The 24,074-nt window shown below is 53.7% G+C and overlaps 5 protein-coding genes across 7 annotated transcripts; 2 read left to right on the top strand and 3 right to left on the bottom strand.

Annotated features, from left to right (window-relative positions):
* The first annotated feature begins 776 nt into the window (after positions 1–776).
* On the top strand, positions 777–1,521 carry C3H17orf114 (chromosome 3 C17orf114 homolog). Its single transcript, XM_077892994.1, has 2 exons — positions 777–849; positions 1,242–1,521. The coding sequence occupies exons 1-2, from the start codon at positions 777–779 to the stop codon at positions 1,412–1,414; spliced, it is 246 nt and encodes an 81-aa protein (XP_077749120.1). The 3' UTR covers positions 1,415–1,521.
* A 2,821-nt stretch (positions 1,522–4,342) lies between these two features.
* On the bottom strand, positions 4,343–6,766 carry PSMB6 (proteasome 20S subunit beta 6). The gene is made up of 6 exons (XM_077892987.1): positions 6,608–6,766; positions 6,162–6,229; positions 5,692–5,823; positions 5,447–5,576; positions 4,686–4,830; positions 4,343–4,560 (listed from the first exon to the last, which is right to left on the bottom strand). The coding sequence occupies exons 1-6, from the start codon at positions 6,707–6,709 to the stop codon at positions 4,418–4,420; spliced, it is 720 nt and encodes a 239-aa protein (XP_077749113.1). The 5' UTR covers positions 6,710–6,766; the 3' UTR covers positions 4,343–4,417.
* Positions 6,767–8,937: 2,171 nt separating this feature from the next.
* Positions 8,938–12,564, bottom strand: GLTPD2 (glycolipid transfer protein domain containing 2). 2 transcript variants are annotated; one of them, XM_077892986.1, is made up of 4 exons: positions 12,046–12,564; positions 11,882–11,946; positions 11,484–11,650; positions 8,938–11,389 (listed from the first exon to the last, which is right to left on the bottom strand). In XM_077892986.1, exons 1-4 carry the CDS (start codon positions 12,167–12,169, stop codon positions 10,852–10,854), a joined length of 894 nt encoding a protein of 297 aa, XP_077749112.1. In that variant the 5' UTR covers positions 12,170–12,564; the 3' UTR covers positions 8,938–10,851. The 2 variants fall into 2 exon arrangements, with proteins under 2 accessions (XP_077749112.1, XP_077749111.1); XM_077892985.1 differs by having other exon boundaries at positions 11,882–12,564.
* VMO1 (vitelline membrane outer layer 1 homolog) lies at positions 12,269–18,682 on the top strand. Of its 2 annotated transcripts, XR_013376655.1 has the most exons (5): positions 12,269–14,105; positions 14,239–14,354; positions 14,628–15,012; positions 16,382–16,530; positions 16,776–18,682. XR_013376655.1 is itself a non-coding variant. In XM_077892988.1 (3 exons), exons 1-3 carry the CDS (start codon positions 13,878–13,880, stop codon positions 14,923–14,925), a joined length of 642 nt encoding a protein of 213 aa, XP_077749114.1. In that variant the 5' UTR covers positions 12,269–13,877; the 3' UTR covers positions 14,926–15,318. The 2 variants fall into 2 exon arrangements, 1 of the variants encoding a protein (XP_077749114.1); XM_077892988.1 differs by lacking the exons at positions 16,382–16,530; positions 16,776–18,682 and having other exon boundaries at positions 14,628–15,318.
* Positions 16,189–23,700, bottom strand: TM4SF5 (transmembrane 4 L six family member 5). Its single transcript, XM_077892989.1, has 5 exons — positions 23,453–23,700; positions 17,406–17,486; positions 16,734–16,870; positions 16,357–16,540; positions 16,189–16,278 (listed from the first exon to the last, which is right to left on the bottom strand). Exons 1-5 carry the CDS (start codon positions 23,627–23,629, stop codon positions 16,264–16,266), a joined length of 594 nt encoding a protein of 197 aa, XP_077749115.1. The 5' UTR covers positions 23,630–23,700; the 3' UTR covers positions 16,189–16,263.
* Positions 23,701–24,074: the final 374 nt, after the last annotated feature.

The raw sequence follows: 24,074 nt of genomic DNA, 5'->3' as shown, positions 1-24,074 counted from the left end.
TAGTGACAAGACCAGTATCTTGATTGGGGCAGTTATGCCCTGGGACTCAGAGAACTGTACACAGATGAGTGAGTATTCAACTGCGTGGAAATTTTCACTTCAAATTGTTTTAGAAATAAGAAATGGACACCTGGGGTGCTCAGCAGTTGAGCATCTCCCTTCCTTCCACTCAGGGGTGATCCTGGGGTCCTGGGACCAAGTCCTGTATCGGGCTCCCCCCAGGGACCCTGCTTCTCCCTCTGCTTGAGTCTCTGCTTCTCTCATGAATAAATAAATACAATCTTTAAATTTTTTATTTTATTTTATTTTATTTTATTTTATTTTATTTTATTTTATTTTATTTTATTTTATTTACAACTTGGGCATTCTGAATTCTCATTCAAGAACACAGATGACTCCCAGGCAGCATCCAGGTGGGCACCGAGTCATCAGGCATGGCTACAGTGGATTTCCTCTGCATCTGTGTGTCTGTCCGTCCATCTGTCGCTTCCACCCCCCTTCTGGCGTCCTCCTGCTTCTCCCTGGAGATCAGAGAGTGCCCGCAAATGAAGGGGGCACAAAAGAATAGGTGTTTGAATGGGGTGTCTGTCCACCTCTTCTGTCCTCCCTCTCCTCCTCCTTCCACCCCCTGGCGCCTATAATCACCAGGCGGTCTGAGGCTAAGTGGTAGTTTGGCCCACAGTGCGGGGGGCGGGGGGGGGGGCTTGGAAACCACACCCCTCCCCCTGGGGCCCTCCTGGCCATTGCCAGCATCCCGGGTCTCCTCCACTGTTGAGATGGGTCTCAAGTGGGCATGGTGCTTCCCATGGTGTGGGTGCCGGAGACAGCAGGGGACTCAAAGAGGAGCAGGTATGGGGGGGGCTGGGGAGAACGGGGGGCTCTCTCTGTCTGGGGAGAAAGGTAAATGTTTAAACCAGTGAAGGGAAAAGGATCATTTGTTTCCCTGGGGGGAGGTGGACTTTCCCATGGGACTGCCTAAATACCCTGCAGGGCCCAGTACAAAATGAGGAGGTGAAGCCCCTGGTTAAAAAATATATATATATTAACACCTTCAAGACAGTGACAGCAGGGCATCGGGGGCCCTTCTGCGTGAGTACATAGGTCAGAGGCAGTGAAAGCAGCCCTGCTGTCTCATCATCCCCACTCCTTGCCCCAGGACCCCCTGGCCTCTTCCCTCCTCACTGCGGAAGGAAGGACACTGACCCACGACACCCTTCTTCCCCTTCCAATCTCCCTTTCAGGCCTGGATCCCGCTGTCCCTCCAGACCCAAATCCCAGCCCGGCTCCTGCCCCCACTGTGGCCGAGGGAGGGACTCCATCTTTAGGGTCTGGCGCCTACTTCACCAGGAAAGCCCGACTCTCCTTCCGCCACCAGCTGCATGACCTAGCATCTGCCAACGACTCTACCATCTGATGGGGACAAGCAGGCGCCTTGCCACCCTGCCTCCCCAGGCTTCTCCATGATCCGTGTGGTCCCAGGTTCCCCGTGACGTTGTCATTAAATGTACCCAGAGTTACCAAGTGTTGTGTGCACGTGAGCGTACTAGGGTGCGGGGAGTGGCTGGAGCCTGAGGCCCTGGGGCTGGGTCGCAATGCTGAGCTGGGGGTGCAGCACCCACGGGAGCGGACGCAGTGGGGAGTAAACATGACGCAGCTCATGTAACACGGGGCCCAGGTGGAGCTGGCTGAAGCGGGTGTGCCAAAATCGAGCCCAGGGTTAAGAGTGGTGAGCAGTGTGGAAAGGCTGGAGTCCCGCAGGCAATGAAGCTGCCTCAGTGGACCAGGCAGGGAACCTCCTCTTCTCAGACAGTAAATAAACACACGAGCCGGGAGAGAGAACAGTAAATGCTAGGAAGCAAATTACACGGTGCTGGGAGGGCAGGATGGAGGGGATGCTTCTGAACCCCAGGTAGTCGAGAAGGAACTTTCTGATAAGGGGGTCATTTGAGCTGAGACCTGAATGGTAAGGAGCCTGTGAAAATTGGGAAGCCCTGTGTCGTGCGGATTTGCTGTAATGGCTGCAATGCACTGGTTCAGGATGGCAACAGCGATAGTGACAGTGACGGATGGTGGGCGGGGTGGGGGCGTAGCTAGCTGAGCGTGAAGGCAGGCATCGGCGGGCGGGCAACCTCTGCTCGGTTTTGCTGTCAACCTAAAACTGCTCTTAAAGTTTATTTTATGGGATGCCTGGCGGGCTCCGTCGGTGGAGCATGTGACTCTTGATCTCGAGTTGTGAGTTCAAGTTGTGAGTGGAGAGATGAACATAAAAAAAAAAAAAAAGTTTATTAAAAAAAAATCAGGACACCTGGGTGGCTCACTGGTCCTGGGATCAAGTCCCACATCGGGCTTCCCACAGGGAGCCTGCTTCTCCCTCTGCCTTTGTCTCTGCCTCTCTCTGTGTGTCTCTCATGAATAGATAAGTAAATAAAATCTTTAAGAAAATAAAATAAAATCACGGAAGAGTCCTGGGCAGGAAAAACAGGAAATGTAAGTGCAAAACCCCTGAGGTCCTAGGGAAGAGAAAAAAAAGCCAGTGACCAGAGCGTCAACACTGGGGGTAACTGCTGGGTCAGCAGGGCCATGATAAGGACCTAAAATATGATCCTAGATCCCAGATGGGATGGGAAGACACCAAGGAAGGTCAAGCAGGGGGCGACAGGCTCTGCCTTACATCTAAAGATCCCTCCGGTAGTTCTATGTGAAAAGGTTGCCGAAGGGCAGATGCAGGAGCGGCAAGGTCATGGAGGGGGCTGTTGCCATCCTGCAGGCAAGCCCTGATGGCAGCTTGGGTCAAGACAGGGGTGTGGAGTGAGCACATTAACGCTGTTTAGGATCACTATGTTGCACACCTGAAATTATGTAGCATCACTTACGGAAGAGTGACGTACAGAAGGCGAGAAGTGGGTAGAGTTTGAGGGACCAACTGTTGGGCTCAACGCAGAGCTGGGGGTGGGGGGGAGGAATCAAAGACACCTACCTTAAGGGACAGCTGGGTGAACAGGTTTTACAGAAAAATCAAAGGTTTTCTCTTCTCTCTATGGGTTATTTACTTACTTTTTTAAGAGATCTATTTATTTTTGAGAGAGAGAGGAAAAGAGAACAAGGGAGCGAGCATGGGCATGTTGGGGGGGGGATTGGTGGCAAGAGGGAGAGAGAAGTCGACACCCCACCCCCACCCCGCTCAGAGCAGAGCCTGATGTGGGGCTTGATCCCATGACCCTGAGATCATGACCCGAGCCTCAATCCAGAGTCAGACACTTAACTGACTGAGCCACCCCGGTGTCCCTCTCTACGGTTAAGGTTGAGGTACATGTTTGGGATCAGACACCCTCTATTTTTTTTCGCTTAATCCAGAACCCCTCACCTCCTCAGGAAGCTTCTCTTGTAACCTTGAAAATCCTCCAGAGCTGGATCACATTCTAGAACAAAGTTTTCAAATGTGGTTGTACAGTTCCCTTATCCATGGAGTGGAGGAAAAACAGGGGAGACCGAGAACACCGAGCACCATGAATGAACACTGCTGAGCTCCTCTAGGTCCCCGGCTTGAATGCAGACGGCCTTGGGGGGCTAGAGTCAACTCGCAGCCCCCGTCGTAGGGGCTGAAGACTGGTTCACCATCACATTGCCAAGGGAATGACAGCTTTCAGGGCCCCCTCCCCACCTGACATTCACCTCGGACTCTATTTGCAAACAAAGTCCACCTTTCCCCTCAAAGCCAACGTAGTCACACTGCTGCTCCTGACAAGATGAGGTGACAGAGAGTAAATGTGGGCAGAGGGGACTGTGAACTTGTGCTGGACATCCGGTGTCCTCTGGCCTTGGGGTCAGGAGCTACCCATGATGACAAGCAGGAGGCAGGCCTAGGGGAAGTGATTCGGTCTCGGTCAGGATTCTGAGATCACCCCTGGGATGGAGCAGGGAAGGGGATGGGAGCTCCTATTTCTTTTTTCTTTATTTTTTTATTTTTTTTTATTTATGATAGTCACAGAGAGAGAGAGAGAGGCAGAGACACAGGCAGAGGGAGAAGCAGGCTCCATGCACCGGGAGCCCGACGTGGGATTCGATCCCGGGTTTCTAGGATCCCGCCCTGGGCCAAAGGCAGGCGCTAAACCGCTGCACCACCCAGGGATCCCCAGGAGCTCCTATTTCAACCACACCTTGGTATCCTAAGGACCTGGCTATGGTGAAGAAAAGCGAGTGGGGAGAAAGAAAAGGAGGCTGGAAAATCACTTTTGCAAAGGCTTGTCTCCAACTGCCTCCCAGCTCAGAGCAGAGGTTCATATACACCAGTGTGGGCCAAACAAATGCAGGCTCGAGGTGAAGAAAAGATCCTCAAAGCAGATTCTTTTAGACAAACTGTTTATTGAATTTTACGTCACTATGGGTTATCGCTTACTGTAGCCTAGGATTCCAGGAATCAGGGAGGTGGCAAAGTGGCGATGGTGAATTTGGGAATCTGGTCTCCCAAAAGTACCTGCCGCTCTACCCCTGATTCTGCAATGGCCGCCAGGCGGATCACCCCTCCGCTGGAGCCGTCCCGTTCCATGGCCAAAGCGAGCGCTGTGAACAAAAGAAGAAATCTACGGTCAGACTCAGATCCTGGCATTGCTATAAGAAATGAGGAATATTGGCCTGGTTTGGACATAAGGGTTGGAGTTCACAGGCCCAAAACCCCAAGTTCTCACCATTGGCAGTGAACTGCAGACACTCCTCCTTGGTCATGCCTTCCCGGTAGGTAGCATCGACATAGCCATATATGTAGGAGCTCCCAGAGCCCCCAATGGCAAAGGACTGCCTTACCATCATACCCCCCATGGGCACCGAGTACACCTGCCGGATGGAAGGAGGACAGAGTCACCAGTTGTACCCTCTGCAACACATGTACATACAAGCGGTCCATGTGGGATTGGTCTAGGGGGGCAGTTTTTTTTTTAAATTTATTTATTTGTTTTTTAATTACGATAGTCACAGAGAGAGAGAGAGAGAGAGAGAGAGAGGCAGAGACATAGGCAGAGGGAGAAGCAGGCTCCATGCACCGGGAGCCCGACGTGGGATTCGATCCCGGGTCTCCAGGATTGCACCCTGGGCCAAAGGCAGGCGCCAAACCGCTGCGCCACCCAGGGATCCCTGGGGGGGCAGTTAAGAGTAAATGAGGTAGAGACTGGGAAGAAAACCTAAATGGGGCAGCCCGGGTGGCTCAGTGGTTTAGTGCTGCCTTCAGGGCATGATCCTGGGGAGTTGGGATCGCGTCCCGCATTGGGGGACGCATGGAGCCTGCTTCTCCCTCTGCCTGTGTCTCTGCCTCTCCCTCTCTGTGTCTTTCATGAATAAATAAATAAAGTCTTATAAAAAAAAAAAAGAAAGAAAAAATAAAACGGAAATGACTGGAGTGGGGAAAGGATCAAAGGCATGGGTCCAGTACTCTGGTGGGGGTAGAGTTTCTTACCTGCCCTCCCTCTTGGGGGTCCCAGCCCGCAATGATGATTCCTGCCATCAGGTCCTCCCGGTATCGGTAACACATCTCCTTAAAGAGGCTGGCTGCTGTGTGTACCAGTGGAGGCTCATTTAGCTCAATGCTAGGGGGTGAGGAGAGTGACACCAAAGGCAGCATCAGGACCTGGGAGTCAGACCATTCAGCCCCTCAGGTCCCCACTCTCAGCACATACTGGCTCCTCCCCTGCCCACAAGTACCTGTGGAAACCAAGCTGATAAGTGACCGCATCGGCTACGGCCTGGGTGTCAGCTGCTGAGCCTGAGCGGCAGCAGAAAATCCGGTCATGAATAGGGGTCAGCTTGTCTGTCACTCGATTGGCAATGTAGGACCTGCAGGATGGCAGGACAGTGAGGGAGCGATCCCCCTTGTCTCCCACCTCCATCCAGCTTCTACCTACTCCAGGGGCTCTGGAGTCGAAATTCCAGCATTTGCCATTAGCTTCCTGCCAAATTGAAGCCAGATGGACGGCAGACGGCAGACTTTTACAAAAGTTTCACCAGAGGGTGAGTGGGGGCCTGAAAAGTAGTAGGAGCTGGAATACATCCGCAAGTCCAAGGAGGGGAGAACCCTCCCTTCCCACAGGGCGCTGTATAGGGTAAGGATGGACTGCTAGGCGAAGAAGGAAGGGAAAGACGGGGTGACCTGCCGATTTGCGTCCAGAGCTCACCCAGTGGTTGTTCTGGAGTCGGCTCCCAGAACCACGCCCCCTTCAAATTGCACGGCCATGATGGTGGTCTGGGAGAAAGGAGAAAGGGGTGACGGTGGGCCCCTTCCCATTCTCCAGCACACACCCCTCCAATGACCACTCAATGCAGCCCCCGGCGCACGCTATCCAATCTCCCGGGGGTCCCCCAACACCCCAAGAATACCACAACGCCCATCCTCAAATCCCCAAGGGCCCCTCCCGGCCTTAAACCCTCGTCCCGCAGGGCCCAGGATTCCGCGCTCCCGCCTCCCTCCCACCTCCCGCCCCTAAGGTACCACACTCGTCTCCGGCATCCTCAGGATACGTCGTCCCTGCCCCCGCCCTCCAGCTCTCCAACCCTCTCAGGCCTCCGCCTTCCCTCGCCTCACGCCTTGCGCGCATCTCCTGGACTCCGAGTGCCTCCTCACCCCTGTGGAGACTTCCCGGCTCTCCCAGTCCGGGGTGATGGCCTCGGCACCCCAGGCCGGCGCGGACTCCGCTCCTCGAGCGGTTAGCAAGGTGGCCGCCATCTTCCTCTCCCGGCAGTGCCACAAAGCAACTGTCGTAAAGCGCCCCGTCACTCTCTTCAGTCCCGCGGGGAAGCAGTCTGTGGACGCAGCTAAGTCACGCTTGACGGCGGGAGGAAAAAGTATCGTACAGGTGAGGTTCTTTTGCGACAGTGAGCGCTTGATGGCATTGTGGACAGCCTACAAACCGAAAAGTTCCCGGGACCGTGTGCGCGGCCTACGCTTCCCATAGAGCGTCGCGGGGCTGACGTAACCTGATGGGAGTTGTAGTTCAGAGTCTGGGGACGCCCTGAGCGTCTTTGAATGCCAATGACAGCGCACCTCTGCTTTCTCTTAGGTGTATACCTAGCTCTGTATGCGAGGAGTACAACTGCTGGGTCGTGTAGGGACTCTATACTTTGCATCTATACTTTGTATTTTGATGAAATGATAGTTTTGCATAGCAACTGCCCCGTGGGATGGCCCGCCAATCCAGTGTGTGTGCATGAGCATTCCCATTTCTCCACATCTCACTCATGGTCACTGTAAATTAATTTTAGCCATCCTTGTGGGCGTGAAATGCCATCTTGGATAGCTTCCCCACCCGTTTCCTTAATGATTAGTGAGGTTGAGCATATTTTCATATGCTAATTGACTATTCGTATATCTTCTTTGGAGAAATATCTATTCAAATCCTTAGCCTATTTTATTTTATTTATTTTAGATTTTATTTATTCATGAGAGACACACAGAGGCAGAGACATAGGCAGGCGGAGAAGCAGGCTCCCTGCAAGGAGCCCCATGCGGGATTCATCCCAGGACCCCAAGATCATTACCTAAGTCAAAGACACTCAACCACTGAGCCACCCAGGTGCCCTATATTATTTTATTTTAAAGTAATCTCTACACTCAAGGCGGGGCTCTGACTCTCGACCTGGAGATCAAGCATCGCATGCTCCAGCGACTGAGCCAGCCAGGCGCCCCAAAATTGGGTTATCTTTTTATTGTTCAATCATAAGTGTTCTTTTTTATATTGTAGATACTAAGCCTTTATCAGACAGGATCTGCAAATATTTTCTCCCATCTATAGATTGTCTTTTCACTTCCTCATACCCCTGAACAACCAGTGGGTCAAAGGAGAAATCACAAGGCAAATATTTTAAGATGAGTGATCATGAAAATAAAACATATCAAGACTTAGAGGTGCAGCATAAGCAGTACTCAGATGGAAACTTGTCGCTCTGAAGGCCTATTTTAAAATCCTTAAGATACTATAGAAAGAAGAACAAACTAAAACTTTAAAGAAAAGCAGGAGGAAAGAAATAATAAAGATCAGAGTGGAAATAGATGAAATAGAAGGCAAACAATGGAACCAATTAAAACAGAAGTTGGGGGCAGCGCCAGTGGCTCAGTGGTTTAGTGCAGCCTTCAGCCTAGGGTGTGATCCTGGAGACCTGGGGTGGAGTCCCACGTCATGCTCCCTGCATGAAGCCTGCTTCTCCCTCTGCCCGTGTCTCTGCCTCTCTCTCTCTGTCTCTGTGTCCCTCATGAATAAGTAAACAAAAATTTTTTTAATAAAATAAAACAGAAGTTGGGTCTTTGAAAAGATCAGGAGTATGTTGTTTCTTTTCCACATTATATGTGAATTTCTCAAATCCCTTCCTGTTACTGATTTCTACTTTCATTTCATTTCAGTTATTGTGACTTCAATCTTTTAAAATTCATTTTTTAAAAAGATTTATTTTTTGAGGGTGCCTGGGTGAGGTGTCTGCCTTCCGCTCAGGTCATAATCTCAGGGTCCTAGGATTGAGCCCTGCATTGGGCTCCCTGCTCAGTGTGGAGCCTGCTTCTTCCTCTGCCTCTACCCCTTCCCTCTGGATGTGCTCTCTCTCTGTGTCAAACAGATAAAATCTTTATTAAAAATTGTGAAAAGAGAGAGATTGAGAGAGGATCTCAAATAAACTCCCCACTGAGTGCAGAGGCAAACACACAGCTTGATCTCAGGACTCTGAGCTGAAATCGAGTCGGATACTTAACCGAGTGAACCACTGAGGCCTCCCTAATCTTTTAAAATTGAGACTTTCTTGAGGCCTGACATATGGTCACTCTTGGAGGATATCATGTGCACTTGAGAAGAATGTGTATTTTGCTGTTCTTGTGTTAAGCGGTCTTCCTATGAATCTACAATAGTCTTCTAAATACCACATAACACCCTCGTTGAAATGGCTCCTGACCAACTGTCCAGAATCACATTTCCTCTTTACTTTAAAATTTTTTATTGTAGTAAAATATAAATAACATATACCATTTTGCATCTTAAGCATTTCTGAAGTCTGATTCAGCAGCATTAAGTACATTTGCATCCTTGTGCAATCTCCTTTTTTCGTTTTGACTCTTGGCTCCAGCCATCAGAACCATTTTGAATGTTCATAGATTCATTTAACAAAAAGCTATTGAATGTCTACTAGGTGGCAGGCACTGTTTGAAGCAATGGAGGAACAAAATGGACAGAAGTTCTCAGCTCCATGCAGCTTACATTTCTTAATGGAGACAAAACAAAACAAAGAAGTACAATATACAGCATGTTATTACATAGTGACTCATATTAATAAAAAAAAAAGTAGAGAAGGGAAACAGGAAGTGTGTGTGTGTGTGTGTGTGTGTGTGTGTGTAAAATTTAGAAAGAATAACAAGGGAAGGTCTCCCTGAGGAGTCACTTGAGTAAAATCCAGAAGGATATAAGGAGAGAAGTAATTTCTTTATTTGGGGGAAAAGCGTTCTAGACAGAGGGAAGAGCAAGTACAAAGATCTTGAGGCAGGATCGTGCCTGAGATATTGAATGAAATTCGGAAGAGTTCAACTCAGCTCGTACAGAGTCAGATCATGCAGGACTTTTATGAAGCTTTTCATCATTCTCAATTGAAAATACGAGCCAGAAAATTTCCTGCTTAAATTAAAAAAAATTTTTTTTTTTATCTGAGTGCAATAGGAAGCCACTGGAAGGTTTTGAGCTGGGAAGTGATGTGATAGGATCTATATTTTAAGAGATTACTTTGGCTGTTATTTTGAAAATACGCAATAGGGGAATCAAGTGTGGGGCAGAGAGTCCATTAGGAGACTACTGTAATAATCCAGGCAATAAAGTTGGCTTGGCAAGGGTGATGGCAGCGGAGATCGTGGGAAACGGTGAGATTCTGACAGATTAGATGAAGGTGTGATGCAAGAGAAACAGAAGTCAGAATGACTACAAAGTTTTTGGCTTAAGGACCTCGAAGAATGGAATGAATGGTCATTTACTGAGTTGGCAAAGACTCCGCCGCGAAGGAAGTATTTGGGGGGTGGGGGCGGGGAGGAAAGGGTATGCGCAGCTCAGTCTTGGACATGTTAGGCTTGTTATGTCTAGCAGAAATCCAGGCGAAGGTATCTAATCAGGAGGTGCATGTATAGGATTCTGGGGTGCAGGGGAAAGTGGGCTGGACTCCCAACTTGAGAGCTCTCATCGTGTGACACGGCCATCTGCTTTCATGCTCACTCTCGTGGGCGTGCCCAAGGACGTGTTTTCGTGAACACACGTTATGAGCTGAGCACCTGCTCTGCCTGCTCCGGTGTGAGGCCTGACGCACAGGTGTGTTAGGCTTGGGTAGCAGACAGGGGAGGGTGCTAGTGATGGGCAGGGACGGGGGACACACGCAGAGGTGCAGGGCTTGGACGTGCCGCACCTGCGGCGTCTATGGAGGCGTTCAGGAAGGAGCCGGCTGGACGCGGCCGGGGGCTCAGGGCGCAGGTCTGGGCCGGAGACTTGGCACGCAGTGGGCAACGGCAGCCTTGGGAGTGGCTGGGAGCGGCCCCGGGGCGGGGGGGGGGGGGTTGGCGTGAGTCGCTCGGCTGCCGGGAACAGGGATGACACATCTTCCCACATTCATTGTTTTCTATTTCCCTTAAGCGCCTGCTGTCATCACACAAGACGCCCTAAATCCACCACCGCTCGCTAGGAATGCTCTTTATTCCGCGCGGCACCTCCCCGGGCCCCGCGCCTGCGCAGAGCGGGAGGGGCGGGCCCTCCAGGCGGTGGCGTCACAGGGAGGCGTGGCTTCGGCGGCCCCGCCCCTGGCCCGCCTCCGGGGCATTGGCTGGCTGGACGCGCGGCCCTTGGGGCTCCGGGGGCCTCAGGCCAGCTGCAGCAGGTCGAGTTTGGCCAGCAAGCCTTGCGTGCGATTGTAGACATCCCCCAGGGTGCCCGCCGCCCGGGCCAGCGCGGCCCGCGCCTCCGCCTCCCCGGCGCCCGGGCACGCCAGCTCTAGCCAGTGGCCGCGGCCGGGGAAGGCGAGGAAGGCGAGGCGGACGGCCTGACGGGTCAGCCAGGGGTGGTGCGGGGCCAGCGCCGTGCGGTACGCGTCGCTGCACTGCGCGCCGGCGTCCGGCCCGCCCCGCGTCCCGGTGGCCACCCGGTGGAGGCAGAGTTGGGACCAGCGCAGCGCTCGGTGCAGCAGGAGCAGTGTGCGCGAGCCCGAGGAGCCGGCGGGGTCTCGAGGGGCGACCCCGTGCGGCTCCAGCAGGCCAGCCCGCCGCTCCCACGCCGCCATGGCCGCCAGCGACGAGTAGTGCGCCGCCTCCGGGCCGTGCACCCGCGCCTCGAGGGCCATCACTTTGGCAGAGGCCTCGCTCGTGGCGAAGGCGAAGATGGAGCCGAGGGGAGCTAGGAACCTGTGTGTTCGGGGGCAGGCAGAGCGTGGTTGGAGAGCGGGCGGGGGAGGCCCCGGGAGGCGGGCCCCGGGGTGGAGGACCCAAGGCCACTCACCTGACTAGCGCCCTCCATCCCGCGAGGTACTGCGGCAACGCCACATCGCCTTCGGGGTGCAGGCTGGCTCGGAACGGCCCTACCACGCGGCCCAGCGCTCCCTGGGGGCCCGCGCACTGAGGCTCTTCCCACTCGGGGGCCTCCGGGGGGCCCGACTGCCGCGGGACCTTGGGGGCAGACACGGGTGGGAGGGGGCGGGAGCAGAACCCCTGGCCTGCGGGGCCTCCTGCGCGGAGCAGCCCGGGCGCGCCCTGCAGACGTGACTCCTAAAGTCGGCCTGGCGTCTCTCCTGCTGCTGACGGGAAAGGGGACACTGGGAGCAGGACCAACCCCCTCCCCGGATCCTAGACCTGGCCGGGCTCCCCGCGATCCGGATCCCACCCCCGTCCCCAGCATACCTGGGCCGGCGGTGGGCCCTGGGGGACACACGACTGTGCCCCCGATCTGCAGCCCGGGAGGACCTCTGGGGAGGGGCGAGGCCGAGCAGTGAGGAGGGGGCTCGGGGCGCCCGCGCGGAGCTTCCCGGTTCCTCCCAGGGCAGCCGAGGGCAGGGGACACTCACGCAGGCTCCAGGCCCAGATGTAGAGCAGCAGCAGCAGGAGGACCGCGAGGGGAATCGCGTGGCGGAACCAGCACCGCGAGACAAGCGGCAGCAGCGCGACCCCAGTGCCTGCTGCTGGCGCCATCGCCCCTCACCGGCCCCCAGCCAGCCCTTGTCCCTCCGTCTCCTCGGGAGAAGCCCGAGGTACGCTGAGGTGCTAAGGGTTAATTAATAATTAACCTACCAAGTCCCCTTCCCCGGCGCCCTTTGCCCCAGAGGGCAGCATCCCAGCGATGAAGGACCGGATGGAGAGGATTTGGGGGGATTCACGGAATGGAGAAGATTTGGGGGGGGGGGATTCAGCACCAACCACACATCTCTGCGTTTGCCTTCCGTGTAGGGCCAGGTTGTAGGAAGAAGGAAGAAAGGCCCCGAGAACCAGTTTCCCCACTGAGCAATGGTGGGGGCCCGACATTAATTCTGGGCTTGAATTCTGGCCACTGTAAACTGAGGACAATAATAGGTACTTTGTCGATCGCATCTGAGGATTAAATGATAACGTATGTGCCAACACTGTAAATGCAAAAGTTTACCACAATTGCTCCATAAATCTTAACGTGTTAGGTTCAAACATAGGGCACCTGGGATTCCAGGAAGCGCCCACTTCTAAATTCACTCTTCCGTGTTCAAGGGACCTATCTCCATCTGGATGCTTTAGACTTTAGGCTTTATTTATTTGTTTTTATTCATGAGAGACTCAGAAAGAGAGAGGCAGAGACATAGGCAGAGGGAGAAGCAGGACTCCATCCGGGTACTCCAGGATCAGCCCTGAGCCAAAAGCAGATGTGCCCAACCCCCGAGTCACCCAGGCATCCCTACTTTAGGCTTTGAATGTTTATATTTTTTGTGGCTTCATTGTTTTTTTTTTAACTCCAGATTGCTTCTGGTTCTTCAGTTATTCATCTCGTGTGTGTGTGTGTGTGTGTGTGTGTGTGTGTGTGTTTTAAAGAATCTCTTTGCCTGATGTGGGGCTTGAACTCATGACCCCCAGATCAAGAGTTGCATATTCTGGGCAAGCATGCCACCCACATTATTCTTCAAACCAAACCTTATGAACTATTTTTGCATCCATGCCCTGTACTAGTTCTCAAGAAGACAAAAGAGCCCTCACAGAGCTCAAGGTCCATTGGAAAATGTATCCTCTGTTTCCCCCACGTTGATGTGGGCTCCCATGAAGACAGGAGAGTGTGAAGAGCAGGCAAATCGGGGTTCGCCCCCTGACAAATTCAGGTCTTTTTTTTTTTCCTTCCCAAATTAGGATTCCACCTGGTGGTCATAGCTAGGAAAACATTCAGGGAAAGGACATGGAAGTGATGGAAGAAACAGCATCTTTTGCTCTTAGGCGTTCTCCATCCCCTCCCTGTAAACTACCTAGAATCGTTTCTGTGTATATTTTCTCTTTGGGGGAAGGGGTGCCCCGGATTCTCTGGGAGTCAGGGCCCCAATTACTAAGAAGAAGCTTTCTACCTCCCCCAGTTCCTGGATTCTTGTCCCATCTCTCCCTCTAACGCTCTTTCAAATTCTGGAGTCCTTGAGGTTGCTTCTGACCAATCCTGTCCATCACTTCTCTCCCTGGACTTTAGCTCCTGCTTCCTAGTGTGGGAGCGGTTCCAGGCTTGTTGACCTCAACCATAGGCAAGTCGCTTGCCATTTCTAAGCCCCAGTCCCATCATCTGCGGAATAGAAAGTGGAGTCTGCAGGGTTCCTGGAATGGATTAGTTTCGGGTGTCACTTAATCCAGGAGGCCCTTCCGTAATCAGAGTCTTCGGTCTTCGGTCGCAGTGGTGCTATAAATGCACACAAGTAGCTCAGCTCACCGAGACCACAGGATGGAGAGGGGGGCCGCAGCCAAGCTGCTGTTGCTGGTGCTGCTGTGGGGCACCTGCTGCAGAAATGCACAAGCTGACCACCTGAGTGACTACACGTCGGTCATCGAGGTGACCAATGGGGGACCTTGGGGCGACTGGGCCTGGCCGGAGATGTGTCCTGATGGATTCTTTGCCAGTGGGTTCTCGCTCAAGGTAGGGGCTCAGGCCTAGGTCTTGGAGTGGGGAGGAGACGCAGGACCCTGTGCACGTGTGCACAGGAACAGAGGATGGCAATCTTTTCACGGGTCCTTACCCCTCCGTTCCCCCCACTCCCTGCCCTGCCCAGGAAGAGCCCCCCCAAGGCATTTCCAGAGATGACACGGCTTTGAACGGGATTCGACTGCACTGCTCACGGGGGAATGCGGAGCGCAACACGCAGGTGGTGGAGTCCCAGTCTGGAAGGTGTGGGGCCAGGGCCAAGGACCCCAGAGGATGTGGATAAGCCCCTTCCTCTCTGTTACACACACACCCTTCTAGCTAACAGGCTAAAAGGTCAGGGCTGTGGGGCAGTTGAGACCTCCGAGGAGTGGGTGGGGAGTTGCTGGAGGTCAGGTGAGGAAACCCACCCCCCTACCCCCGTGGTGCAGCCCCCCGCTGAGAAGCCCCCAGGGCGAGTAGGGATGGAGGGGCGGGGTAGGGGACTTCAGACCCTGTGCTTCTCCCCTTGCCCTGTAGGTGGGGCTCATGGAGTGAGCCCCTGTGGTGCCCTGGCGGTGGCTTTCTGGTGGCTTTCTCGCTGAGGGTGGAGGCACGCCAGACCCTCGGGGACAACACGGCTGCCAACAACGTACGCTTCCGCTGCTCCGACAGCACGGAGCTGGAGAGGCCCGGCCTGGCCTGGGGTGACTTTGGGAAATGGAGTAAGCCCTGCCCCAAAGGCGTGTGCGGTCTGCAGACCAAGGTGGAGCCCCCGATGGGCCTCCAGGATGACACCGCCCTCAACGACGTGCGCTTCTTCTGCTGCCGCAGTTAAGGAGGTCGCGGGCCCCCCGCCAGTCCCACCGCGCTCGCTCCCTATTATAGCTTCTCTGTCTCTGCTGTGGTCTCGCTTGTTTTAGAGGTAGGAAGCTGCGTCTCCTTGTCTTCCTCTTAGCTCGACATTGGGTCAGGCCTAAATTTGGGTTTGGGCTCAGGAGGCCAGGCAGGCCCCTGAAAGTCACGGACTCTTCATCCAGCAAAGTGCCCTTGAGGGCAGCCTAGGTGGCTCAGCAGTTTGGCGCCTGCCTTTTGCCCAGGGCGTGATCCTGGAGACACGGGATTGAGTCCTGCCTAAGGCTCCCTGCATGGAGCCTACTTCTCCCTCTGCCTGTGTCTCTGCCTCTCTTGGTCTCTCATTAATAAATAAAAATCTTTAAAAAAAGAAAAAGTGCCCTTGAACACAATTTTGCGTCTGATGGTGGTGTCTGCAGACATATTGTCCTCGTTAAGAGCTCAGGGTCTTTCCTTTCTGAACCACCAGTGACCTCAGGTTGAGAAATGTCTACCAAATTAGGAGCCAGCAACATTAGAACACCCTAAGCTTTCATTTTCTAGAGTTTAGACTAATTTGTCTTTTTCACCGTTTCCTTTTCTTTCCTACAAAAGTTAAAGAATGGCTCTTCTGGGGCAGCTGGGGGGCTCCCATGGTTACACATCTGCCTTCAGCTCAGGTTACATCTCTGGGTCCTGGGATCAAGCCCCACAACAGGCTCCTGGCTTAGTGAGGAGCCTGCTTCTCCCTCTCTCCCTGCTCCTGTTCTTTCTCTCTATCTGTTTCAAATTAATAAATAAAAAGTATTTTTTAAAAAAATGAAAGTGGCTTTTCCACGTACGGATTTCTGCCTGGGACCTTTGTCCTTGCTGGTCTCCACCTGTAACCCCCCAGCTACCTGGATAGCTTGTCCATTTACCAGACTTCGGCTCTGATTTCACTTTCTTGGACTTTATTTTATTTTAAAAAGTCCCTCCATCAGCTAATACCTATCCCATCACCAGCGTGTTTTTTTAAAAAGTGAAGTAATGTATTGGCTGTCAAAAAAATGTGTACCCTTCTTACACCCCTGGGTTGTTAAATTCTTTGGGCATATGGAACTTGCCTGTCTTGTTTGGCACTGTATGTGAGCGCATTCTAACAGGCCAATAACTACTTGTTAAGGACACTTGGGGGGGGGTCCCAAACAGGAGCACCCGGAGGCCCTGTGTGGCTGGAGGCCTTGGGGCCCTCCATGCACAGAGGGCATCATCTGAGACCCGAACAGAGAGTTCAAAAGTTTATTCCAGGTTCAGGTGGGCCAGTCGGGCATCCAGGAGGGAGCACAACATCAGTGGAACTTCATTGAGGGGTGCCCTGCGGAAAAGAGAAAGTGAGGACGCAGCCAGGGAGCAAGGAGGTTTTCGCTCCAGCTCCACCCCCACTATGCCCCACCTCCTTCTTCCTGCAATCGCCGCAGAAGACACCGAGGGTGGCGTTCACCAGCTGTATCCCGCACAGCACGACCTCCAGACACGAGGCGGCCACCAGCAGCGAGAAGAGAGTCACATTCCAGGAGACCACACCTGGTGGCTCCACGCACAAGTCCCACAAAGTATGGTTGAGCAGGTAAGAGCCTCTGCGGGGTGGGGGTGAGGGGGGGCAGGGTCACGTGAGAGGGTGTGCCCTCCCTGCAGCCCTGTGCAGGTGTCCAGGGAGGTTTACTCATGTGGCCCACGTGGAGGAGGCCCTGGCGCAGGTGCATCCCCCCCACTGCAGGTTGGGCATCCAGGTGGGAAAGGCGGGGCAGAGAGGGGCAAGCGAAGCCTTACTCGGTGTCTTTGAAGTGATATTCCCACTGGCCGTTCATTAAGCAAATGGGTCCGATTCGGAGCCCGGCTCCCGACACTGACAGGCAGTAGATGGCACCCAGCACCCCGAAGGCCGAGGAGAAGATGGAGCGCAGCATCTGGATGTGCCATGGAAGGAGAAGTGAGCAGGCCGCCTCTCCCGCGCCTGCACCTTACCTCGCAGGGCTCCCGGCGCATGCAAAATACATCTCCCTGAGCATCTGGGGAGCTCAGTCCATTAAGCATCTGCTTTCGACTGGGGTCATGGTCGTGGGTCCTGGGGTCGAGCTCCCAGTGGTGCTTCCTGCTTAGCGAGGAGCCTGCTTTTCCCTCTCCATCTGCCCCCTTTCGTGCTCCCGTGCTCGTTCTCTCTCTCTCAAATAAATGAATAAAATCTTAAAAAAACAAAACAAAACAAAAAACCCTCCCTGCAAACCCGGGGGCTGGGCCTTAGCTGCTCCTGGAGCCAGAGGCTGCGGAGGTCGGTCGGAGGTTGTAGCGCCCCTCTGTATGCCCACTGAGGCCAAGTGCAGGGGCGTAGCTGGGACTCTGAGGAGGAGCTCCCGCAGCTGGTGGGGGACCGTGGCCACAGGTGTGGCTCTGCGAAGATCCATGCAGAGGGTCTTCCCAATCCCGCCCTCGTTTGAATCTTACCCTGCAGCGATTTCCGCAGCAGCCCACGCCGCAGCAGCCCTTGCCCCCTGCGCGAACAGCCGCGATGCCGGGACATAGCACCTGTAGAGGAGGATCAGTATGACAGCCAGGCCCCCCTCCGCTCCCCACATCCTCCACACCTTACTGCAGGGGCGTCGCAGGCCGCTAGTCTCCCCGTGGAGCTGCCTGGGATGACATCAGCCCTTTGGACTGTAGGAAGGCCTTATCTCCCTGACTCCTGGAGTGCGCTTCCCTCCTGCCTTTACTTATATCATCATTGACGTGCCTACTTATCTGCAGCCTCCAAGAGGGTAGGGCCCAATGTACGATATCCTCCATAGATCTTGGCGCCTGGTAGGTGCCCAGCTGAACCGTAGTCAGAGGGCCTGGGGTCAATTAATGCCAACCCTGTGCTCACTTCACACTCTAGGGATGGCCTCATCTCTCTGGGTCTTCAAAACCCACCTCACAGGGCTGTTCTCAGGATTTAATGAAATGCCAGATCGACTTCAGGTCAAGACTGGCTCAGTACATGCTCAATAACAATAAATCTCCGTGGCAGAAAGGAATAATGGTGTTGGAGTGTCTGGTGAGCTGGGATTATGTGGAGCGGATGGGGAGAAAGTTGGTGAATGCCCTGATGGGCAGTGCAGGGACCCCCAACCTACAATCTTGGTCCTTTTATTAAAAAAAAAAAAAATTTATTTATTCATGAGAGACACAGAGAGGCAGAGACACAGGCTGGCTCCATGTGGGGAGCCCACAATGGGGCTCGATGCCAGGACCCTGGGATCACGCCTTGAGCCTAAAGCAGATGCTCAACCACTGAGCCCCCCAGGTGCCCCTCAAGTTTTCCTTTAATGATTCTTGAACCTGTCTGGACGATCAATCCCCCACCACCTCCCCGAAGGATGACATTTTCTCCACCTTTCTGGGAGATGTCTGAATCTCTTGCTCCCGTGCTGCCGCACACTCCATCCTACGTTGCTACCACCAGAGTGAACTTAGCTTTCAACTGGTCTCTTCTCTGCCCAAATCCTTCAGGATCTCCTCAGGGAGACATAAAGTCTGAATTCTAGGAGGGGGCACCTGGGGGGCTGAGTTGGTTGAGACTCAATTCTTGGTTTCAGCTCAAGTCATGATCCCAGCCAGGGTCATGGGATCGAGCCCCATGTCCAGTTCCTTCCTCAGTGCTGAGTCTGCTTGAGATTCTCCCTCTACCTCTCCCTGTGTCCCTCCCCCCACTCTTGCACACGCTGTCTCTCTTTCTAAAATAATAAATAAATAAAATATTTAAAAGAGAAAAAGAAGGATGCCTGGATGGCTCAATGGTTGCCTTCGGCTCAGGTCGTGACCCCGGGGTCCTGGGATTGAGTCCCCCATCAGGCTCCCCGCAGGTGGCCTGCTATCTCCCTCTGCCTGTCTCCCTGAGTCTCTCAGGAATAAATAAATAAAATCTTAAAGAGAGAAAGAGAGAGATTGAGCTTGGGGAAGGCGTTCGAGGCTGCTCACTTTGGCTCTGGCCTTATCTTGTTGCACCACACCAGGCTCTTTGCCAATTGCCCATCTCTGGAATTCCACAGCTGTCTTGATCTTTGCCTCTCTGTGCCTTGTGTGGCACACAGTGTACCAGGCATCATTTCATTCCTCTCTACGGGTGGGGCTGAGGGTTTAATTCTGTCATCTCATTCCTCGTGACGTCATAGAAACACCTGCCAAAGTGAGTAGAGTTCTTCCAGATACTCCCTGTCTGCTCTTCCATGTCTCCCAGCAGAACCAGCAGTGGCCCTCTGGGTGGGATGCTTAACTGGAAAGCCCCCAGATCCAAAGACACCTAGAATTGCTTTTGGGGTTTACCAATTTCCATTGACCTACCTCTTTGAGATTTCTATTTTCTTAGCCAAAGTGTTTAGTTCCTTTTTTTAAAAAAGATTTTTATTTATTTATTCATGAGAGACACAGCGGTTGAGTGGCTGCCTTGGATCCTCGCAGGGAGCCTCTCTCTCTGAATGAATAAATAAATAAATCTTAAAAAAAAAAGAAAAAAAAAGATTTTATTTATTTATTCATGCGAGACACACACACACACAGAGAAAGAGAGAGAGAGAGACAGAGGCAAAGACCCAGGCAGAGGTAGAAGCAGGCTCCATGCAGGGAGCCCGACATGGGACTCGATCTTGGGTCTCCAGGATCACACCCTGGGCTGCAGGCGGTGCTAAACCACTGCGCCACCGGGGCTGCCCAATAAATAAAATCTTTAAAGAAAAAAAAAGAACTTCAGAAAACCCTTTGGCAATATCCATGAGCACTGAATGCCTGCACGCACCTTAAGAATCAGCCATTTCGGGAATCCCTGGGTGGCTCAGTGTTTTAGCGCCTGCCTTTGGCCCAGGGTGTGATCCTGAGGTCCTGGGATTGAGTCCCGCATCGGGCTCCCTGCATGGAGCCTGCTTCTCTCTCTGCCTGTGTGTCTGCCTCTCTCTCCTCTGTGTCTTTCATGAATAAATAAATAAAATCTTAAAAAAAAAAAGAAAGGAATCAGCCATTTCACTCCTAAGTATCCATCCAACAGTCATGCAAACAGAAGTTCGCCTAAAAACATCTGTGGGAATGTCCATAGCACCATTATTTGCAATAAACCCAAGTTGGGGCCTATGCAAACACCCATCAATGGTAGGATGTTTAAATTAATTGCAGTGTATGCACACCCTGGAACGCACAAGAAATAACAGACTACGCCTCTGTATAATGACACGGATGAACCTCACACACATATGTTGAGCTGGAGAAGCCAGACACAAAATTGCTACCCTGCAGGGTTCCATTCATATGAAGCGCTGAATGGGCAAGACTAGCCCATGGGGTTAGAAATCAGGGTGGTGGGGACTCTAGTGGGGGTCGTGCCTGGCATGGGAGGCACGTCTGGGATTCTGGTAATGAACTGTGTCTTGGTCTGAGTGCTGGGTGCATGGGGAGGTCCGCTTTGTAAAAATCTGCTGGGCTGTCTGCTAAGGATCTGGGCGCTCGTCCGTATGACTTTAAAAAAAGTTCAGGGGATCCCTGGGTAGCTCAGCGATTTAGTGCCTGTCTTTGGCCCAGGGCGCGATCCTGGAATCCCGGGATTGGGTCCCACGTCGGGCTACTGGCATGGAGCCTGCTTCTCCTGCCTGTGTCTCTGCCTCTCTCTCTCTCTCTCTATGTCTATCATAAGTAAATAAATAAATCTTAAAAAAAAAAAAAAAAACAAAGTTCAAAAGCTGGCAGCCTGATTGGCTCAGCAGTTTAGCACCGTCTTCAGCCCAGGGCGTGATCCTGGAGACTTGGGTTCAAGTCCTGCTTTGGGGTCCCTACATGGTGCCTGGTTCTCCCTCTGCCTGTGTCTCTGCCTGTCTCTCTCTCTCTCTGTGTGTCTCCCATGAATAAAGAAATAAAATCTTTTTTAAAATAGTTCAAAAGCTCAAAACAAGGTAAAAGGTCCTTCTATAGTTTCTTGTTGTACTTTTTTGTTTGTTTGTTTTTTTATTTATTTGAGACACAGAGAGAGGGAGCACCAACAGGGGGAGAAGCATACTCCCCGCGGAGCAGGGAGCCAGATGCAGAATTCAATCCCAGGATACTGGGATCATGACCTGAGCAGAAGGCAGATGTTCCCCGACTGAGCCCCCCCCCCCCACCCGGGGCACCTTTCCTGTTGCAGTTATAATAAAATCCCCATTCTTCACAAGGGTCTACATGCTCTGGCCCATGCCTGCCTCAGGGCTCATCTCATTAAACCCCCACTGCCCCGGCTGCCCACACGATCCTCAGATGTGCCAGCTTAGGCTGTGTACTTGCCAGCCACCTGCCCACCCTCGGCTGTGGTGTAGCTTCCTTCGTTTTGTCTTGTGGGGTCCAGTTCAGATGTCACCTCACTGAGGTCTTCCTTGAAGATGCTATAAACAGGGGCGCCTGGCCAGCTCGGTGGGTACAGCACTCCACTTTTGGTCCTGGGGTTATGACTTTGAGCTCCATGTGTGGCATAGAGTTTACTTAAAAAAAATTAAAAGTATATTCTTGGGGTGCCTGGGTGGCTCAGTCGGTTAAGCATCTGCCTCTTGATTTGGGCTCAGGTTGTGATCTCAGGGTTATGGGACTGAGCCCCACATTGGGGTGGGAATGGGGGTGGTGTGCTTAGGATTCTCCCTCTCCATCTCCCCCTGCCCCTCCCCTGACCCCTCCCCTCCTCTCTTTGGAAAAAAGTTTTAAAATTTTCAAAAATATATACTCTCCGGGTGCCTGGGTGACTCAGTGGATGAGCATCTCCCTTCCACTCAGGGCGTGATCCCAGGGTCCTGGGATTGAGTCCCATGTCTGGCTACCCGAAGGGATCTGCTTCTCCCTCTGCCTGTGTCTCTGCCTCTCACTCTGTGTGTCTCTCAGGAATAAAAAATAAAATCTGAAAAAAAAAAAAAAAAAAAAAAAAAGCATTCTCTTAGCTAGAAATGAAATTCAAAGGGATAGAAAGTGATGTTTAAAAAAAAGAAAGAGGGATCCCTGGGTGGCGCAGCGGTTTGGCGCCTGCCTTTGGCCCAGGGCACGATCCTGGAGACCCGGGATCAAATCCCATGTCGGGCTCCCGGGGCATGGAGCCTGCTTCTCCCTCTGCCTTTGTCTCTGCCTCTCTCTCTCTCTCTCTCTGTGACTATCATAAATAAATAAAAAAATTTAAAAAAATGTTTAAAAAAAAGAAAGAAAGAAAGAAAATGCTATGAACACTGCCCACTCCCCACCCCACGCCCAACCCCCCTTGCCCTAGGAAGGAGCTCTTTGCCATCACACCTGCTTGGTCTCCTGGGGGTGGGGAGGGCCTGTCTTGCCTGAAATCATCTTACTCCTTTGTGTACTGCTCACAGGTTATTAACCGAGTGCCTGTCAAGTACTGGGCAGGACTGGTTAGCCACAGGGCTTGCATTCGCGCTCTCTGGATGCTGTATGTGTCCTAGAGGGAGTGCCAGCTCCAGGGAGAGCAGGGCCGTGGCCCTAGTCCCCGCGGTGCCTAAGGGACTCTGCGAACACAGGCGAGAAAGTCTCCTTAAGAGCAGCTGGGGCATGGAGGTGGGAAGAGAGGGGCCAGGAATGTCCTGGGCAGGGGTGCCGGCAGCGTGGGGGGTCTCCCCTGAGGCAGGCCGGTTAGACCGGTTAGACCATGGGGAGATAGGGGTGGCCAGGGCTGGAGAAGGGGCACAGTGTGGTGCTGAGTGAGGGTGCAGGGAGGACAGTCACTGTGTCCAGAGAGGCCCAGGGGAGCCCTGCCTGGGGAGTTTCACCCGTGAGTCCTCTGAGGAGTGAGGAGCCAAGCTGGGGACATCCCATGGCCATGTTAACCTACCCTGAAGTTCCCCCAAATGTCAGGGTGGGGATGAAGAGGTCTCTGAGATGTGTGTCGTCCTCCCCCCCACTTCGTCAACCCCACTCCTGACAGATCTGAGTCTCCAGGAAGCCGAGGGCAGGGGCACCCTCCCCACCATGCACACCTGAGCTCTGAGTCGAGGCAGCCCCAGGATGGAGGGGGGCATCCAGAAGTGTGAGCGGAGAGTAGAGGGACCACGGGGAGGCGGAACAGGCAGGATGAACAGAGCTGTGATCCTGTTCCTGGCTCCAGGTGCTCACACCCAGCCTCCATGCCCGTTATCATCCAGCCCTGATCACCACCCACAGGGCCAGCTGTTCCCTCTAGCCTCCGAGGGAGAGGGAGGGATGCGGCGATAGCATCTGCTGCCCGTGGCACCCTCCCCACGCCCCCGCAGGGCAGGGAGGGACAGGGAGTGGGGACTCCTTCCTTCCTTCCTTCCTTCCTTCCTTCCTTCCTTCCTTCCTTCCTTCCTTCCTTCCCTTTACCCTTGGATTTTTGGATGTTCAGCTCAGGCCCCTGGGCCTCCCCCAGGACTCACAGGCCCTCGGTGTCTGAGGGCGGTGGGAGGACCCAGGTCCCTCCAGACTGCCATCCCCACCCCCCACCCCACCCCACTCGAGCCCAGGACCCCACAGCGGGGCGCCCACCCGCTCACCATCAGGCCCCCTCCGACGAAGCCAGCCATGAGCCACACTTGCAAACTGAGGTTGCTGATGTTTGTCCAGTTGGTCTTGCCCTGAGGCACCAGCAGGAGGGCATTGGCCACCATGCAGACCAGGGACAGGGGGATGAGGGAGAGCCCCACGAAGCGGGAGCACTTCCCAGTGCACATGGTGAGGCAGCCACCCCTACGAGTCCCGAGTGAAAGTGAGCCCCGATCCGGGGCCAGAATAAAAACAAGCCTGGAGCAAGGTACAAAGGTTGGAGAGGAGTGGCAGCATCAGGCGGGGAGAGATAAGGGAGAGACAGGCAGGAGCACCGCAAAGAGGAGGTGGAGGGGCCGCTGCCCTCGAGCTGGGGGTGTGGGGGTGGAGGCAAGGAGCTTGACACGCAGGAAGTGGCCTGAGGTTGGGGTGCTCTTTCTCCCTTCCTGCCGCACCTGCACCTGCCCCTGCGGCCATCCCCCAAGGGCCGCTAGCCTGCTTTGTGCCTCAGCCGAGAGCCTGACGCCTCTAAGTCCCTGCTGCCTCGGGGGCACCAGAGCTGTAGTGACTCCCCTTCCCTGGTGGCAGGTGGTGGGGACAACCTGGGCCCGTGTGAGGAGGAGTTAGTGAGCT

This window comes from Canis aureus, chromosome 3 (assembly GCF_053574225.1).
Source record: "Canis aureus isolate CA01 chromosome 3, VMU_Caureus_v.1.0, whole genome shotgun sequence".
NCBI classification, from domain to species: Eukaryota; Metazoa; Chordata; class Mammalia; order Carnivora; family Canidae; genus Canis; species Canis aureus.
The sequence above is the reverse complement of the archived record's forward strand: the minus strand, read 5'-3'. Positions and strand labels throughout refer to the sequence as shown.

Coding starts and splice junctions, on each gene's coding strand:
- GLTPD2 (XM_077892985.1), bottom strand. CDS start 12,169: ATGGCGCCAGCAGCAGGCACTGGGGTCGCGCTGCTGCCGCTTGTCTCG. Junction 11,651..11,881: donor AGGGCCCACCGCCGGCCCAG/GTATGCTGGGGA, acceptor TCTGCCCCCAAG/GTCCCGCGGCAGTCGGGCCC. Junction 11,390..11,483: donor GGATGGAGGGCGCTAGTCAG/GTGAGTGGCCTT, acceptor CCGAACACACAG/GTTCCTAGCTCCCCTCGGCT.
- TM4SF5 (XM_077892989.1), bottom strand. CDS start 23,629: ATGTGCACTGGGAAGTGCTCCCGCTTCGTGGGGCTCTCCCTCATCCCC. Junction 17,487..23,452: donor TCGTCGGAGGGGGCCTGATG/GTGAGCGGGTGG, acceptor CCTCCTCTACAG/GTGCTATGTCCCGGCATCGC. Junction 16,871..17,405: donor GCTGCGGAAATCGCTGCAGG/GTAAGATTCAAA, acceptor TGGCACATCCAG/ATGCTGCGCTCCATCTTCTC.
- C3H17orf114 (XM_077892994.1), top strand. CDS start 777: ATGGGTCTCAAGTGGGCATGGTGCTTCCCATGGTGTGGGTGCCGGAGA. Junction 850..1,241: donor GGGGACTCAAAGAGGAGCAG/GTATGGGGGGGG, acceptor TCTCCCTTTCAG/GCCTGGATCCCGCTGTCCCT.
- VMO1 (XM_077892988.1), top strand. CDS start 13,878: ATGCACACAAGTAGCTCAGCTCACCGAGACCACAGGATGGAGAGGGGG. Junction 14,106..14,238: donor CCAGTGGGTTCTCGCTCAAG/GTAGGGGCTCAG, acceptor TGCCCTGCCCAG/GAAGAGCCCCCCCAAGGCAT. Junction 14,355..14,627: donor GTGGAGTCCCAGTCTGGAAG/GTGTGGGGCCAG, acceptor CTTGCCCTGTAG/GTGGGGCTCATGGAGTGAGC.
- PSMB6 (XM_077892987.1), bottom strand. CDS start 6,709: ATGGCGGCCACCTTGCTAACCGCTCGAGGAGCGGAGTCCGCGCCGGCC. Junction 6,230..6,607: donor GCCGGGAAGTCTCCACAGGG/GTGAGGAGGCAC, acceptor CCTTTCTCCCAG/ACCACCATCATGGCCGTGCA. Junction 5,824..6,161: donor GACTCCAGAACAACCACTGG/GTGAGCTCTGGA, acceptor GCCATCCTGCAG/GTCCTACATTGCCAATCGAG.